General features: G+C 39.5%; 1 protein-coding gene and 1 long non-coding RNA gene across 5 annotated transcripts in view; one reads left to right on the top strand and one right to left on the bottom strand.

Annotated features, from left to right (window-relative positions):
* The first annotated feature begins 1,302 nt into the window (after positions 1-1,302).
* KIF25 (kinesin family member 25) overlaps positions 1,303-16,939 on the top strand; it is a 40,962-nt gene continuing 25,325 nt past the window's right edge. The window contains exons 1-7 of one of the 4 annotated variants that reach the window (XM_079299309.1): positions 1,303-1,511; positions 2,177-2,242; positions 6,123-6,239; positions 8,003-8,141; positions 12,909-13,012; positions 14,224-14,312; positions 15,811-15,853. In XM_079299309.1, coding sequence (XP_079155435.1) covers positions 1,434-1,511; positions 2,177-2,242; positions 6,123-6,239; positions 8,003-8,141; positions 12,909-13,012; positions 14,224-14,312; positions 15,811-15,853 — 636 coding nt within the window. In that variant the 5' untranslated portion in view covers positions 1,303-1,433. Of the gene's footprint in view, positions 1,512-1,964; positions 2,046-2,176; positions 2,243-4,440; positions 4,653-6,122; positions 6,240-8,002; positions 8,142-12,908; positions 13,013-14,223; positions 14,313-15,810; positions 15,854-16,939 lie in introns of those variants that run through there. The other 3 variants (XM_079299310.1, XM_079299312.1, XM_079299311.1) reach the window with 3 other exon arrangements.
* On the bottom strand, positions 2,250-2,687 carry LOC306798913. The gene is made up of 2 exons (XR_013773509.1): positions 2,581-2,687; positions 2,250-2,332 (listed from the first exon to the last, which is right to left on the bottom strand). It is a non-coding gene; the product is annotated as an uncharacterized lncRNA (long non-coding RNA).

Raw genomic sequence — 16,939 nt, 5'->3', positions numbered from 1 at the left:
TGTCTTTGGATTTTCTACTGCCCACATAAGAGTACATTTGCCATGTTCAGTAGGCAGTAACTTGAGACTGCTATTTTGCAGAACTGGATTCCTCTGTAATTATCATGTTGGTTTTCATTTAAAGAAAAAACAAACCCAAACAACTACAGTGCAAAAATAGCACTATTTCCCACTTCCAAGAAGCTGACATGTCTGTATCTGGTATACTTAGATATTTTATAGCCAAATAATATAATGACTGCTTTCAAGACAATGTAAATATTTCAGTGTGGTGCAGCAGAGTACCAAGTAATATTGCTAATGCATGTCACATTTTCACCTCAGTGTGAGGCCCCCAGCTATAGCCTGGATGAACAGCTCCTGCCCTGGGCAGCTTCTTGGGGGTCCCACAGCACTTGAACCCACAGGCATTGTGCTTGCCCCGCAACCAGCCCTAATGCCAGCCGTGTTTGCAGTTACTAAACAGACTCATCATCCAGCTCAGCACCAAAGCAAGGGCAGCTACAGCTGCTTGCCCAGGGATGGGTCTAACTGGGGCTCAGTTAGCTCTAAGGGTGGAGACTCCATCATCTCTCAGGGCAGCCTGTGCTAGTGTTTGACTATCCTCACATTATGCTTACTCTTGCCTCTTGTCCTGGCCCCTGGGCACCGCAGAGCAGAGTCTGTGGTGTTGATAGTCTCCCATCAGGTATTTGCAGACACTGACTGGATCCCCCTCTGCCTTCCCTTCCTCCAGGCTGCGCTTCCCCCAGCACACTCCGTGTAACAGATGCTCCTATCGCTTAATCTTCTTTGTGGCCCTTACAGCTTTAGCCCAAAGCACACATCACCAACTGTTTAGGGGGGAACTCCTGTAGCCGATTCAGAGCTCTGAATTCTGTCCTTCGCCCTTTGCCCGAGTGTGAGGTTTGTGCCCCTGGGCCCAGGAACCGGGTGGCCTAACACCAGCCTTAGGAGCTCTAGGCTTTCCTTCTACTCCCTGCCCTTATCCTTGGCCTTGGCCTCTGAGATCGGGACTCTGCAGGCAGAGGGGCCCCACTCCTCTGGATAATGGCAATGGAGCTCTGAGATCACTTGTCGCACGGGACGCTGCGGGCCGAGGGATCCCCAGCCCGCTGGACAGCGCCCGTTCCCTGCCCACCCTCCCTGCTGGGGGCGCTCTCCGGCACGTGGCCCCGCCCCGTTGCCGCTCTCTGCTCGCGGATTGGTTGGCCGCCGTGCCACTCAGAAGCGGGGCGTGGCTGGCGGGTTGTGGCGCTCACTCAGCCAATCGCAGCGCAGGACGCAGGGCGCTGGGCGGGGAAGGGGCGGGCCCGTCGCCATGGCAGCATCGCCACCGCCCCAGACGCGTCCCGGGTTAAATCCCCTCCGCGGCCGGAGGCGCAGCCGGAGCCGGAGCCGTTCTCGCTCCGCCTCGGCGCGGGACCGGGAGGATGATGCGGCCGCGCCGCGGGCTGGACCCGGGCTCCGTGTGGGCGCAGCGCCTGCGGCAGCTGGAGCAGCGGTTGCGCGTGAGGGGGCGGGCCCGGGGCGGGGCCTGCGGGCGGGCGCGTGCTGCGGGGCGCGGCTCGGCGCCGGGCGGGGGGGCTGTGAGCGCCGCCGGGCCCCGCTGCTGCCGGCGGGATCCCCAGCCCCGCACATCGGGGGCTCGCTGGGCCCCTGCGCCGGGGGAGCCGCTCCAGATGGGGCTGGCATGGGAGTGGAGCGGCAGGGCAGCGAGCGGCCCTGCTTCCCTCGGCGCTCTCGGGCTGCCCCTGTGCTGCGGGAGCGCCTGGCCGGCCCAGCCTCGGACACTGCTAATAGTGCTGCCTTGGCAATGGGAACTAACGTGCTTATGTATGAATAAATAAAATAGTGCTTTTCGAAGGACCACGGTTCTGCAAAATGCCAGGAGGAGGTGGTTTCACAAAGTAAAAGCGCTTTAAGTTGTGTACCTGCGCGCCCCAACGCAAGCAAGCAGTATAACTTGATAGAAATAAATATTAAGAGTTTATACTAATTTTTGCATGCTCATATGCAAATACTATTGTGATTAGGAGATGAAGGTAGGTAGTCCTTTGATCTCAGAAGTTTGAGAAACAGCTGTGATGAAGGGTATCATAATGAAACTAAATTAATCAGACACATATTTTTAAAGTTTTAATTTTTGTGTATTTGGGTGCGTTTTTTTCCTTAGACCAAAGAAGAAAGAATAGTTGTCCTGGAAACTGAAAATGCTGTTCTTCATCTAAAACTTGCAGAGGTGACTGTTGTTTATTTTTTTCAAAAGAATTCTTGTGGAAATAGGAAAAAAAAGATGCTGAAATCTGCCTTCCTCTCTTCAGGTTTTGCTCTCTTTACCAGTTGGGAAGATCTATAAAGGGATTAAGGCTCAGCATCTCCTTTTCAAAATCATGAATGGTAGCAGTAATGATAGGCTGATTAAACAACTAGAAGCCAGGGTAGATTTAAATATTTGCTATTGTGTTAAATCTAGAAAGGTGAACTGAGGGAATTACACTGGAAGCATGAAATATGGACTATTTTATCTTACAGGGAACATGTTTGCCAAAAAGACAGTGGCAGATTTTTCAGGAATACTTTTGACACAATTGGGATGATGCTGTGAAAATAACTGTTCACAGAATGCAGGAGAGACATTTCATTGGGAGTAGAATTACCAGGGATGCTCTGCTGTGTGTGTTTTTACAGTACTGGTACTGTTGCACATGTGCATTGTTACAAAGCATACAGCAACAACTGGATACCCTCATTGCTTTATATCCCTCTACGGAAGCATAGGCTATTCCTAGATCCTCACTGAAATAAGGAGCAGCTTGTGATAATGATTGGGGCCTTCAAAGGGAGCTTTCAGAGATTTAAAGAATTTTGAATGTAGATCTAGGCTGCTAGAGCAGAGCCAGCTGTGAGTGTTAGTGGTGATACAAACTGTTGGCCAAGAGTTTCTAATCTGGGCTGAAACATTAACTGGCTGGGTGACCTCAGGGAAGCCATTTGTCCTCCCTGTGGGTTTGCTAACACCCGTGGATAAAAGTGGGTTTAACATTTTTCAAAGTCTAACTGGAAACAGGTGGTATATTTGAAATGAGTTTTTCTAGCTATACAGAACACTAATTTATTCTGAGGAAATGTTTTTATTGTCTTTGTTCTGCTTTACAGTATTTCAGTATTTCAGCTGATTATTTTTTATCCTCACAAGCACAAGAAATAAATTATTCTATTTAGTAAGGTATATTAGATGTAGGAAGGAGTTACCTGTGTATTAGAGAATGAAGTCTTGTTTTTGAAATAGAGCACTGCTTCATTTTATTGAAAAATGTGCTGAAAAAAATGGGTAGTTACCATGAGGGGTGTGGGCAGTGTTACCACTGTCAGTCAGAAACAATTTCAAATTAAATCCTTTGCAATTGACCTTGCTCTGATGGTTCTTGCACTGATCCAGGCAGTTATTTAAATACACTTTTAAAATTTTGCCTCTTCTTGGTTAATTTGCCCCAGCAATCTGAAAATATGAGCTGAACTGACATTTATGAAATAGTTTTACCTTAACTGAAAACTCTGTTAAAAGCAATTCTAATTGAAATTAGTATTTTTTAAGGTTGTGCAATAGTGCACCATATGTCCTAATGTTCTACCAGCCATGCTGGTGAGAAAAGCTACTGCCCTTGACTGTCTATCCCTGATCCTTTGAATCTCTTGGGGAACTGCCTGAGTGATTGAGCTGTAACAGGTTCAGTCACGGGGCCAGGGTTAACAGAGGTCTCATTCTTAACTTGTAAAAGCTAATTGGATTCTTTTTGGCTGGAGTGAGTTGGGAAACTTTGAAGACAAACTTATGAGGATTGCCATAAATTAGGATTTGCAGTGTAAATGTTTGTCTATAGGTTGCATCAGTCTTATTGCAATGTTATCTCCTGCTATAGACCCCCTCTTACGTCCTTGAGGCAGTGATGAATTTCAGCACTTCTCCTGTGTTCTGCTGTCTGGTATATTGTGATCCCACCAGCATGCTGGAGGGGTTGTTACTCAATGTAGGAAGTCAGGTTCTTTTTAGGTAGACTGGCTTTTGCCCTGCTTTTTCCTGGTTGAAGTTTGTTTATCTGGCTGCACAGCCCTTGCTTTTATTAGCAGTCTTTGAGGTCCTGACCTTGCAGCCTTCTCTGCATAAAGCCAAGTCTGCCAGAATGGATCTGATTGCAAAACTGAGATTTCACTTTGGAGAACACTACTGAGTAGTTCAATTTGACCTCTGCTTATAGTAAAGCTGATTATAAAAATGTTTTAGTCCATTTTTTGCTTCTGTGGTCAAGCTCAGGTTTGCAAGTGCTGGCCTATGAACAGCTCTGGTGAATGTTACAACTATTTTAGTGGAGAAAACCCCATAATCAAGGCAACATTTGCAACAAAGATACAGTGGAAGTGATGCAATGACAGTAGCACCGACCCTTCCGCTTTTATCTTAGTGTTGAAAAATGTGGAGGGTCAAGGGGAATCTCTGCAGATGGTGCAGATTAGGTGCTAAAAGGAGTTTTAACTACCCTAAGCTTACTTAACAACAAGGCTTGAGTACTGCAATTGCTTATATACATATGCTTAACTTTTCACGTGTGATTAGAGATATTAATTCTGGTGTGCATTTTTTGAAGCTGTTTGTAAGTATTGCATCTGAATAACATGAGTCTTGACAATCCTTAGATTTTCAGAGCGTGTAAACACTGTACAGAATCAGTCTCAAAACCTGGGATCTTAAAGCCTGTAACAATTTTTTTTAAAACCCACCCTCTTCCTGCTATTTCATGTAAGAACTTTTTCTATTAGTGCTAAGGTGGTGCATTGTTGTACAGACCTTCCAGTTGCATGTGTAAGTAGAAGATTAATGCCTTGCAAAGGTGAAAAAGCCACATGAAAATACTGCTTTTTTTTTTTTTTTGAAAATACAATCTTTCTTTATCGTAACAGTTTCAGCATGTTGTACTGGTTTTGCCAAAACTTCCTGTACTTAAACTGTAATTAAATGTTTGCTTTTTACCTATTGTTATCAGATTATTGGAATTGAATCAAATCCATTGTGTGAGTAGATTAAGCTCTTTCATGTCTTCTGTCATACTCTTCTATGCTTTGCTAATTTAAATAACAGGGAATTGCAGTCACAGAATATATGGTGTGAATAAAGTAGGAAATAAGTCTGTGCATTTCAAAACTAGAGGAAGAGGCAATTGGTATTGGTAAGGAATTATATGTGTCAACACATGGCAGGGGAAGAAGTTGCTGCACATTTTAAGCACCAGGACTGTCAGAAAATTATAAAAATTGCATTTTTTAGTGGAATGCAGATTCTTCCACATTGCAGAATTTCACAAGAAGTCTTTACCAAGATGACTCTTTTTGTATGCATGCCTGTAAATATTTGAAGTTGAATTATTTCTATTTTCCTTTTGATTTCAATATATCAAAAATTTCCCAATTGGCCATAAAAATTGCTTTTGCAAAATAGGTAATTTTAGACTGTCAGAAAGCATTCTTCTCCACAACCTTTATAAACTGCTTTGGTTGCTGTGATCTCTGAAGACCTAGACTAAGGCTTGGTTGGCCCAGCTTGGCACCATTGCAACCCCACGGATCGTAGTGGAGTTGGTGTTGTCAGGGAGCACAAAGTTGGGGGCAGTGTTTTACCAACTGCTTCAGGACTTCACAGTTAACACGTGTATGTTTGCCTTTGTTCTGTTTCACGTCCTTCCACAGTGCTTTCTGCATTCAATCTAGTTTCCAGAGACACTTAATCCAGCTGTGCAACCAGCTCTTTTCCTAAGTGAAGGCACAGTTTTAACCCTTTAGATCCACCTCAAGCATAAGTAAGAGAGTTTAGATACTGCAAAAGCATTTTAATAATCTAGTGCTCAAGTTTACAACTAACAGGCCAATGTGTGACATTGGCCTGTTACCATGAGGTGATTCTTCACATGACTCAGAAAAAGATATTAGCAAAGAAATTAAGTATTAGCAACATCCTATGTAATCAGATAGCCGAATTGCAAATATTCACAGAGAAAAAGGGGATAGAATGCAATAGGAAACAAGAGTGTTTTAAGTGACTTTTTCTGGTTTTGTTTGTTTTTAAATAGTATCAAGGGTTGGCTGGAAGAAGCACTAATGAAGTATTGCAGCTCTATGCTGCTCATGGCCAACAGGTGAAATTGCAGAGGAGTTCTGCTGTAACCCAGCTGCATGGAGCAATAAAGGTAAAGGAATTTAGTAGTAATGTAGACATATTCAGTGCCCTATATACTCATCAAATACAGCAAACCCCAGAAAATGGTATTGTATTGTGATATTAACCTGATCTGTGGCTTTATTTTATTCACAACAGAGCTTAAGTGAGGTGTAGCAGGGATTTCATAGTGGGTTTGCTGTAATAGGCTGCAAAGTCACTTGAGAGGCTGGTAAAAGTGGATGCTCCTGAGCTCCAGGATCTTACATATAGGATGCTATTAGTACCTGAGATAGATATTTTTGTAATCAAAACTTTACAATTCCCCATTTGACTGCCACACAGACATCTTTAAAAACATTAATTGTGATATAATTTAACTATGTAGGCAAATGCTTTTAAAAAACATTTGAGATCTCCTTTGATTACTAAGAGTTCTCTGGCAGATCTCACAAGAGTAGTTTGCCATATGCTCACTCAGGTTTCAATTTTGCATATCCTAGTCCCAGTACCATAATAGTTTCCTTTGTTGAAGTGCTTATTTGTAAAGTTACTCCATAGAGTAGAGAGTTCCTTTTAGGGAAGGATGCACCTTAATGGCAGCATTGTTGGACTAGATGATTGATGTATGTCCCTTCCAATGGAAATATACTGTTTGATTCTAATTACAGTGGTTCTGCTTTGTAAATTTTGTGATGGTATTTCACATTTTTGGTTAGTTAGTGTGGCAGAACTTCTTGTGATGCAATACCAGTGGATTGAGATAGTTCACTATCAGATGTTAATGAATACTGGGAGGGAGCACAGCTCTCTAAATGAAAGTCTAAATGAACGATCATCCTATACCCATAATAACAAAAAAAGCTCCTTCCCATTTGCATTGTGTGGCTTTTGAGGATGAGAAATGCAATAATTTTGTCCCTTTAGTTTAGATTGCCTTTTTATTGTTGAAACTAGTTAATCTATTCAAGGTGAATACCACAGTTTGAAAAATAAAATGTCACAGAATATGTAACACTTTGTAATAGTCTGACAATGAAATATCACAGTGCTTCTGTGACATAAGATATTGTTAAGTTCACCTTAAAGATGGCTTTACATGTCCATTTCATGACTTGAATATCAAGAAGTTTACTAATCCTAAAATCAGGTCAATTTGTTTTTATTTAGGTGGACTTAAAAGTGAATATAGGCTGATCTTACAAACATTTAAAAGTTCACAATGTATATTATGCTGAGTTACATCCAAAATACAAATACTTTTCTGAACAACATCAGTTTCTGAGCTTTTCAAAATACATCTGTTCTGATTGGAGGACACAGAACTAGCCTATACAAGAAATGCCTTGAGTGAATCCTAGCAAATACCTCCTGATCAAAGTGAAAAATTAAAGTAATAAGGGAAATATGGATCACAATATTTCACTGCTAATTCTAGATATGACTTAAAAGTGGACAGAGCCCACACATGCTCAAACACACTTATTTTTGTCTGATGAAATAACAGAGACTTGGTTATACCTGAAGCTGTGTATGGTCAAAATATGTATGATAAAATGATAAGGATCCATAAAGTCTTGTTGAAATTTTTCTTCTAGGAAATAACACTGTTAAATGTTTTGCAGGATCCTTCTCTAAACATACTGAAAGATATACTCCTGAAGGCTTCCTTCCATCAAGTAGAGGGTTCTTCCTTCCTGTAATGTCTCACCATAATAATTTGGGTTGTTATATTGATTCTTCTTAACTGCTGGTTCTGTGTCTTTATAACATATTTTTCTTCTTGCTGAGAAGAGGCTTAAGCAAGACGTGAAGAGCCTTCGTTCGTTTGCTCTTGAGCTTTCAAAAGACTTTCAACGTCAAAGCAAGGCTTGTCTTTACCAAGTTCTGGCAGCAGTCCAGGGGATACAGCTGCAGAATGAAGCAATGCAATGTAAGGCTCATTGCACTTAGATTTCAAACATTTAACATCAACAATGTTATTGTTCAATGTTTGTAACATTAAAAGGTTGAGGCTGATTTTTGAGAAACATGTCACTGAAATTGTAGCACTTGTTTCTTGTTTGACATTAAATCATCAAGGAGTTCTGAAGCATTAGAAGTACAAATAACTCTGCAGAGGTTATGACTGATGATTTGGATTTGTCTTTTATGTGGATTACAGCTGCTATTAGACTGCTGCTGAGTTGGCTCAGCTGTAGCATTTTTAAACTGAAGTTCTCAGGCTTGTTGTCGTGGCTATTTTAGAAGAACTGAATAAAGAATGCATTACTTTATAAAGCTGAAATTTGTCTGCTTTTGACTGTACCAGGAAAGAACTTGGCTAATTTTAGAGGTTTCTGAAAATAGTGCCTGAAATTAGGATAGACTTGATTTTTAATATTTCTGTGTATTTATTGGGAAAAAACTCCTTCAGAATCAAAAACCAATTGCATCTGCTGGACTGTAGATACTAACAGCACATGGATTGCTGTTTTGGAATTCAGCTACTTCCTTGTTCGCATATACATAGGAAAGAGAGCTCCTGGTGCACTCTGCCCTCATCACTGAGCATTAAGTGCTTTGGTCCTGTACCTGGATCACATGGTGTGGATCTCTGCACCTGCTTTCAATATTCTTGATTCTGGTGAAGCTCCTGCCAGGCCTGAGAATCACGTGATACATGCAGTGCTTACATTATTTGACATGTAGCTGTCTGTAGAGCTACATAAAATATACAAATTTATAATCAGACACCCTTTGTGATGCTCTGATATCCATGTGTTGCCATTTAAAAGGTATTTTTCTTCTCTTGAATTATTTAATTTTGGGATTAATTTGACTCTGATGGGACTCCTCATGTCAATAACCACAAACAGCACTCTTGGTGATGGGTGTTTACAGAACTTATTCCTGTATGTTAAGTAATAAGTTGAACAGAAAGTGTTCCATCAAGGAAAAAAATCTCAAAGTTGAAAATTAACTTTATCTTAAAATGAACTTTCCTCTTATTGAAGCAGGGGACTAAGTGAACAGATATGAGCTTGAATTTGGCACTTGAGCTGTTGTAGTGTAAATAAATAACAAATATTCCTTTGGAGGTCTGGCAAAATTGCATTGCTTGTTCTGAATTTGCACTTCCTGGTGCATTGTTCTTTGAAATCACAAGCAGGAGAAGCTTCCCTAGCTATAACAAAATAGCATGTTGGTACTTTGGTGGATGACTTTTGTTTTGAATCTGGCTGGTTTTTAATTCTCTGTCAAATGTTTTAGATGGAGATTCTATTGTTAAGGTTTAATATGACCATTGGAATTGCTGTCCTTAAATTACATGTAATCTTTTGTAGACAGAAAGCCCTAAGTATATATTCTGGAGACAGTATATACTGCCAGTTTAGTCTTAAAATAGAAATTGAAAACAAGGGAGAAAATTACAGAAGAAACATTTGAGTAGGTAAATTTCAAGGATGTAGTTGACATGCAACAAACTGCAAAACTTTCTTATAATAACTGAGTAGTCCTTTGCTTAGAAATATTATTTCAGAATCTGAAAACCAGGGTACTGCCACCTTTCTCACTGGAATTTAAGCAGTAGCAATTCATAAGAGAGAGAAATGCCTATTATTTTGTTGTTATAGGCCTGTTTCCCTCAGATAAAGCTGCTATAACTTTTGCTAAAAATATTGGCCACCAAACTGCAAACGATACTACTGAGACAGATGCAGTAATTCAGCAGATTTTTGGAAAAGTAGGAATTCATAAAAATTTAAGATTAGTTTTTAGATTGCTTCACCATGCAGATATTATCAGAAAGAGAAAATTGTGGTGACTTACAAGCCTACTGACTTAAATATGCTTTGTAGTTCTGGGGCACTTTCTCTCTGGGCTGGAGAAGATTAGAAAAAGGAGCTTTCCCATTTTGTCTATGTGCTAGCACCTATGTGCTTTGCTTTTGTTGGAGAAAGCTGAGATCTGCACTGTGCTAATGATTTGTATCAGTGGAATGTGAACTACCATCATCTTTTATTCTTAACTCCACAGGTGATTCTCAGCAGCTCAGCTGCCTTTTGAGAGCATTTCCCTTAGTGGGAAATGGAGTGGAGTAGGGAAGTAAAAGAGGGACTTTGGATCCAGCAACAGAAATACTGAGGCAGCCCAAAGAATAATCCATAGAACGATTTGGAAGAGATCTTGAAAGGTCATCTTTTTTTCATTCCCTCTGCAGTGAGTAGGGATATCTTCAACTAGATCAGGTTCTCAGAAGCCTGTCCAGCCTGACCTTTAATATTTCCAGGGATGGGGAATACACCACCTCTGCACAACTTGTTCCAGTACTTCACCACCCACATTGTAAAAACTACATTTCTTATATCTGATGTAAATCAATCCTCTTTCAGTTTAAAACCATTACCCTTCGACCTATTACAACAGGCCATGGTAAAAATGTTACAGTAGGAATATAAAATACAGCTGAATTCAAAATAAGTTTTGGTATATGCAGCTATTGCATCATAGCTGCAGCATGTCCTAGAAGACACGATCAGATTGATCTCCTTTTTAAAATGGACTCTAGACTGGCAAGAAGCATTAAAAACCCTAGGAACTGTGTGGACAGCTGCACACCTATATCTCAGATGTGCTGTGGCTGGGCTAGGTTATGGTTCTCATGTCCCTTTTTCATGTCCCTATTATGGACCTTTCTGTTCTGCTTGTATAACGCTTTGTGAAGCCACACACAGAACAGGTCATGGAGTTGGTCCAGGACAGAATTTGCTCAGAAAGAAGAATTACTTTTAGACCTTTATATGACTGAGGGAACAATTAGTTAAGCACAGCAAAACATCTGGTGCACCACTGAAGAGGAATAAAAACCTCTGGGACTGTCAATTAAAGGAAAGCAACTGTAAAGGTTACAGTCCTGAATATGCTTGCAAGACATCACAACAATTCGATTGATGTTACTGTGATCAGTAATATTTAAAACGAAAAATTTCTGTCGTTCCCAGCTCCCAGAAAATTTCCATATAGATCAATGAAATGGGCAAAGGATGGGGGGAAAAGATGTCAGTAATGGCTGCATTCATGTGGTGATTGCTTCTCTTGCCTAATGAAGAGTGTGTTGTTACTATTTTAAAACAGATGTACCCAGTGTCTGCCACTAGGTTAAGGGTAAAAATGTAACTCCTGTATAGCTTGCATCTGACTCCAAGCAGAAAACTAGGAAAATGTTAAATGAGTGTTTATATTTGTAAATGTGTAATTGTACTTCCAGAAAAAAATGGAAGTTCAGAAATAATTTATGCATTAGGAAACTTTTTTCTTTCAGGATTAAATAATGGAAGTGTACCCTCAGCATTGATTGCTTTACCTTACTGTTTATTTAAGAGACTTATGGAATTCAAAGTGTGTGTACACAAATATGTAAATGAATATATTTATTGTGGAGGTTCCTTAAATAATCAAAGGAATCTAATCTTGTGTTTTAAAAATTACATTGTGATTAGGGGTCAGTGACTATATGTGGCCCTTTTGAAAAATTATGGGAACATACTTGCATGGGATTCTCCAAACCAAAGCATGCTAGTGTTACTCCACATGCTGGATGAAAGAGAAGGATTTTTCATAGTGAAACTCCTAGATGTTGATTCCCCAGCTGTTAGCATCAAGTTTCCCCTACATGTATGCACTTTTGGAGGAGCACTGTGAGCTGGAGGTGAACGGCACAGTTATTAAGAAAAAAAGATCTGAGAAATCTCTAGTGTGCACAAATGTCCCTTGACATTATCTGCTTTTTAGTCTGTACCAGAGATTAGATGTATGTGTGACCATACTGAGATACAAAGTCTGTTCCTTGCTCTGAAAGGTAGCAAAGCCATCTGAGGCTGTTGGCCATCCTGCTGATTCAGCTCTCAGACCCTGGTTTTGACTGCTTGATACACTACATCTCCAAACTGCTGGGAGTATTGATTTCCCACTGGGATTCCTAAAACTTGTTTTTTACACAAGCTTTCATAATGTGTCTTCTGGGCTGTGTGTTTGTTTTAGGCCTGCTCAGTGTTAATATAATTGGAGTGAAATAAACTATTTGTGAAGTTAGAAGGCTTTTATAATGCCCTGTACAAGTCTTCTCATTTTGGTGAAAGAGACTCCCTAGGGTTCAAATGATCCATCTTTGCTATGAATTCCTCATGGAGTGGTGGACCCATCTTAAAGGGGAACCTTACAGCTGTTGTAAAGAATTAGCAGCACTGTAAGTGAGGCTGAGGATAAATGACAGGTTAACTTCTTGTAAAGTTGGCCCACCTGAGTCTAATAAGTGCAGATGTGGTATGAGCCTTGCAAGTGACAATCCCATCTAGCAGCAGGCTGCATCAAATGTAGGTTTCAGGCTTTGCTGGCAGGTAACATCACTGTAAATAAACTGACACATTTGAACTGACTTTAAATATCTTACATTATTGATGGCTTTTCAAGACTTCCTTGTACCTTTTGGTATTGGGTTACAACATTTATGTGTGTACTTGTGGTAATTATTTGTAGCTTCACATAGCAAGAACTATGATAGGATTTTTCATAAGTGTCTAGTAAATCAGAAACTAACCCTCTTAACTGAAATTTGGTAGAAGTTGAGAAGGTTTATGCATCTATTTCATGAGGTGCTACTGGACAATTCCTTTTGTAAAGTCATGGAGTTTATATCTCTGAAATTGCTTTCTTCTAGTTTTTCAGATAAAAGCTTTTGATCTTGAGCAGTCTCTACAAGAGGTAACAGAGAGATACGAGAAAGAAAAGCAGAAAAGAAAGGCTCTACATAACAACTTAATTGTAAGTATGTTTAATAACAGAATATTGGCCTATTTTGTTGAAATTATTCCCATAATTTCCTCACTAATATAAGTAAAGAATTTACTTCATGTGGCTATATCACTTGCCCCAGCTGTCTGTGTATGTGGTGTTTATTTGCTGAGGCACATTTGTCTTGTAATAAACCCCACTCATTTCTTTTTACACAAGATCTTCCAAATGCACTCGTGACCTCTTGCTCTAAGGAATATCATCCATTTTGAATAGTGGACAAAAGTTGAGTTACTTCATCCCCTTCTCTAAATTTGCAGCTTCTGAAATGATTTTAAAATTATTAAAATTATTAACTTGGTATTGCAAAGTACTCATCTTTTATTTCTCCAGATATGTCTGTCTGTATCCTCCTCAGCCATTAGTGATGGCTCATTTGGGATTAATTTTTTCCTATTTGTACTTTAAATTTACTCTTCCTGCCATCCCCACAAATGACTAGTTTTGAGTTTCCCGATTCAGGACCTGATTTTTAGAAACACACACCTCCTTCAAACAAATTTCTTTAAAGTTTTTCTGGCTGGGGCAATGAATCTCTTTGTTAAAATGTGCATGCCTTCTAAATTTTCCCTTGTATTGCAGTTAGCTGAAAAGATATTCCCCAGAGCAGTGGTGCATTAATGCCAGTGGTCAGTAGTCCTCACAGGCAAGCTGTGTTCAGTCATACAAAATGAGAAGAACTGATCATCAACAAAATGGAAGTGATAAGTCTAAAATGCCTACAGTGAAAAATCAGCTACAGGCTTTTTAATCATATAGGAACACGGTGGAGAGGAAAATAAAGAACATATTTTGTATTCCACATCTTCCTTAGGATTGGTGGAAGAGAAATGGAATGTGCAATGTCTGTTGAGTTAATACAGATGTCTGAAAAAGGTAAGGAGGAAGGAAAAAAAGGAAGACAAAAATGTCTCAGATAGGGTTGTTTTTTTTTTTTTTTTCCATATAAACTGGAGAGGGCTGTGCAATTCCAGTGCTCTGAAGAGCTCATACCTCCTCAAGTACTTTCTCCTACCTTACTAAGACAAATTGTATTGACTCTAGTCTTCCCCCCAGAGTCTGGAGCTATGATATGGTAAACACTGGCTATCTTAAACATGTTCACGTCTGTTTGACAAATTTCAGTGCATTTATCCTCTCCAGTAACTCATGTTAAATATATCTTAATATTCTTATCCCAGGAACTGAGAGGAAATATCAGAGTCCACTGCAGGATTCGACCATTGCTACCTTTTGATGATGCTGCTGGACATCCAGTATCACAAGACAGGTAATCTGTTTTGGTTGTGCTAGATCCTATCTGACTCATCATTCAAATACAGAGAAAACAATAGTTATGTTTATAACCATGTCCTTGATTTTTCTGGTTTTATGTGTGTAGGGAGACAATGATGGTATCATAAAAACTAATTGCTGTTTTCTTTCTCCTGCTAAATTGGCTCTAGCCAATCTCATCCCTCTACCTAAAAGTACGTCTGTCTCAATAGAAAGCCATGGTTGTTCTGCCAAGCCAGGATTATCCTTGGCTTGGCAGAAGTAACACAGCTGCCATCAGTTTAGAGTGTATTCACTATCCAATACAAATTCTGGGATGCAGTAATGTGAGAGCTGCCAAAAGTCGTGGGTAGAGAAACACACTCAGCATTACAATTGTTTTGAAATGCTATAGAACACATTGGCTGTCACTACAAACATTGGTAATTCTATTTCAATCTAATTTGGCTCTGCATCCCTAATTTATAAAACGTTTACTGTAATTGATGTGTCAAAACATTCCAAGATCCAAAAGGAAAAGAGGGATTAGATGCAAGTATCTGCTTAACAGGCTGAATTCTCCATAGATGACTAACATGAAAGAAAGCAGGGATTGAAGTGTATACAAAGAAAGAAAGAAGGGGAGAACTAGGTGGGTGGCTAGAAACCAGTAACATTATCATTTTCTTTATAAGTAAATATCTGATTTGGAGCTTTCTTTTACTGCCTGGTAGCTCTAAAAGAGTACTCTCAGTGTTTTAAAGTTTATTAATTTTTGGAAAATCTTACAAAATAAAAGGATTGTTTTAATTGAATCAATGTCAAAAATAACAGACAAGATATTTCAAGAAGCCTGAAGTTGAAACTTGCATTAACCTGTGCTTGGTACACCTGGGAAGAAACCCACTTACTTTTTTTGTTGCAGTATGAGATAGTGCAATCAGGTGCTGACTTGCAGTGTAAAACAGGATGGACTTGGCCAAACAATTGTTAAGAGTAACTTTTCTTAATGTATCAATAAAGTAATTTAAATAGAACTTACCTGTAAAACTATGGACTGATTCTCCGACAACTTGCACACATAAATAGATTTATACACCTTAGTAATCACAGTCAGTGTTTGGACTAATCATGGATTCAAGATCAGAGAAAAGAGGGTGTTTTTCACTCTAATTTTCTGAAGTGAAAGCCTCTTTTTACAAGCTCATGAAACAATCTCAAAATAATAGAATGGCTTGCATGTGCATTCATCTTAATTTGGTTTGTTCTAAATGTCTTTTTCTAAAGCAGATTATTTTGCTTGATTGAACTTAAATTTGTTCTTTATTCAAAATTAACTGTGGTGTTAGCATGTACATAGGGTACAATAATAGTGGCAATTCTGAAAGGTACTCTTCAGACAGTGTGTAGTTCACAAACACTTTAAACATTGGTTTTTTTCTCAGCTAAGTGGAACCCTTGCAGTTTGAAAGCTACCTCTTTTCCTCCATTGATGCTTTTTTCTTCCCACACAGGCGAAGAACCTTTTCAGAAAAAGCAGCATATGCAACTGATGATGTGAGTTATTTGATGGTGGAATTCAACAGCACATTCATAGATACTAGAAGAAGAAACAAGAGGGGCCATGAGAATAATGAGTTTAAAAAAGCCAAAACAACAAGTTCAGGTGGTGCTTAGATTTGATTACCCATGGGTGCAGTAGCAGGTGATTTGTGCTATTTTCATCCTGACTCTCCATAGTGGTAATAGCTTGGAGTTTCTGCTGGGGCAGCCATCCTTTTACTGGTGGTTGAATGTTTGCATCAGTCAAACTGTTGCTGACTTCCTGCTGTCAGTCCCTTTGAGCCACTTGTATGTGCTGTAGCTATTTCCAAAATTATGTCAGACTTTTTTCAAATTTTACTATTGTAGTACAGCTCATGCATTAGGATGGAAATCTGATACCTCATGAACCACAGCAGGCTATGTGGTGCTGCAGTCAAGCATGTTAAAGTATCCTGGCTTAGATCCATTGGAGGAAGAATGGTCATTGAGGTTGCAAATCCAAATGACATTCCAGCATTAATTGAGGCCATTACCAAGATATAAAATTTTAAAAGGCACAGTAGTGTGAGCTAAGGTCAAAGTATTAACTTGGATTTTAATTTTCATAGCTGCCATAGTTCTTAGTTGGCTGCTCACTGCTACATGGTGATGAGCCAATTTTTTTTATAGTGTAGTGCGTAAAATTGCTGAAGTGACCTACAGTATGTTATGCATTTAAATCTCCCAAATTATTGTTTCATTAGGCAAATCTCACTTACATAATATGGATAATTACATATATCCATATCCATATCTATATGTGTGCAATTAGGTAACTAATGGAGCTCATAAAGAGATGAAGAAAGAGTAAATATGTCAGGAGATAAAAAACAGATCTGTAATGGTAGACATGGTATTCTGGATATCCTGACACATTTATTGTACTATAAAATACTGCAGCCATTTCTGACCTGTTAAATTTTATTGCATAAGGATGAAATTAGGCAATATTTAGGTTTCAGATTATTTCATATAGATATCTGATGTATTAGAGTATTGATATGTTTACAGAAAAGGCAGTGTCTGCTTACTTATGCCAATTTATGAGTTTTAGTTTGT

This window comes from Erithacus rubecula (assembly GCF_903797595.1).
Source record: "Erithacus rubecula genome assembly, chromosome: 2".
Taxonomy (NCBI): Eukaryota; Metazoa; Chordata; class Aves; order Passeriformes; family Muscicapidae; genus Erithacus; species Erithacus rubecula.
The sequence above is the reverse complement of the archived record's forward strand: the minus strand, read 5'-3'. Positions and strand labels throughout refer to the sequence as shown.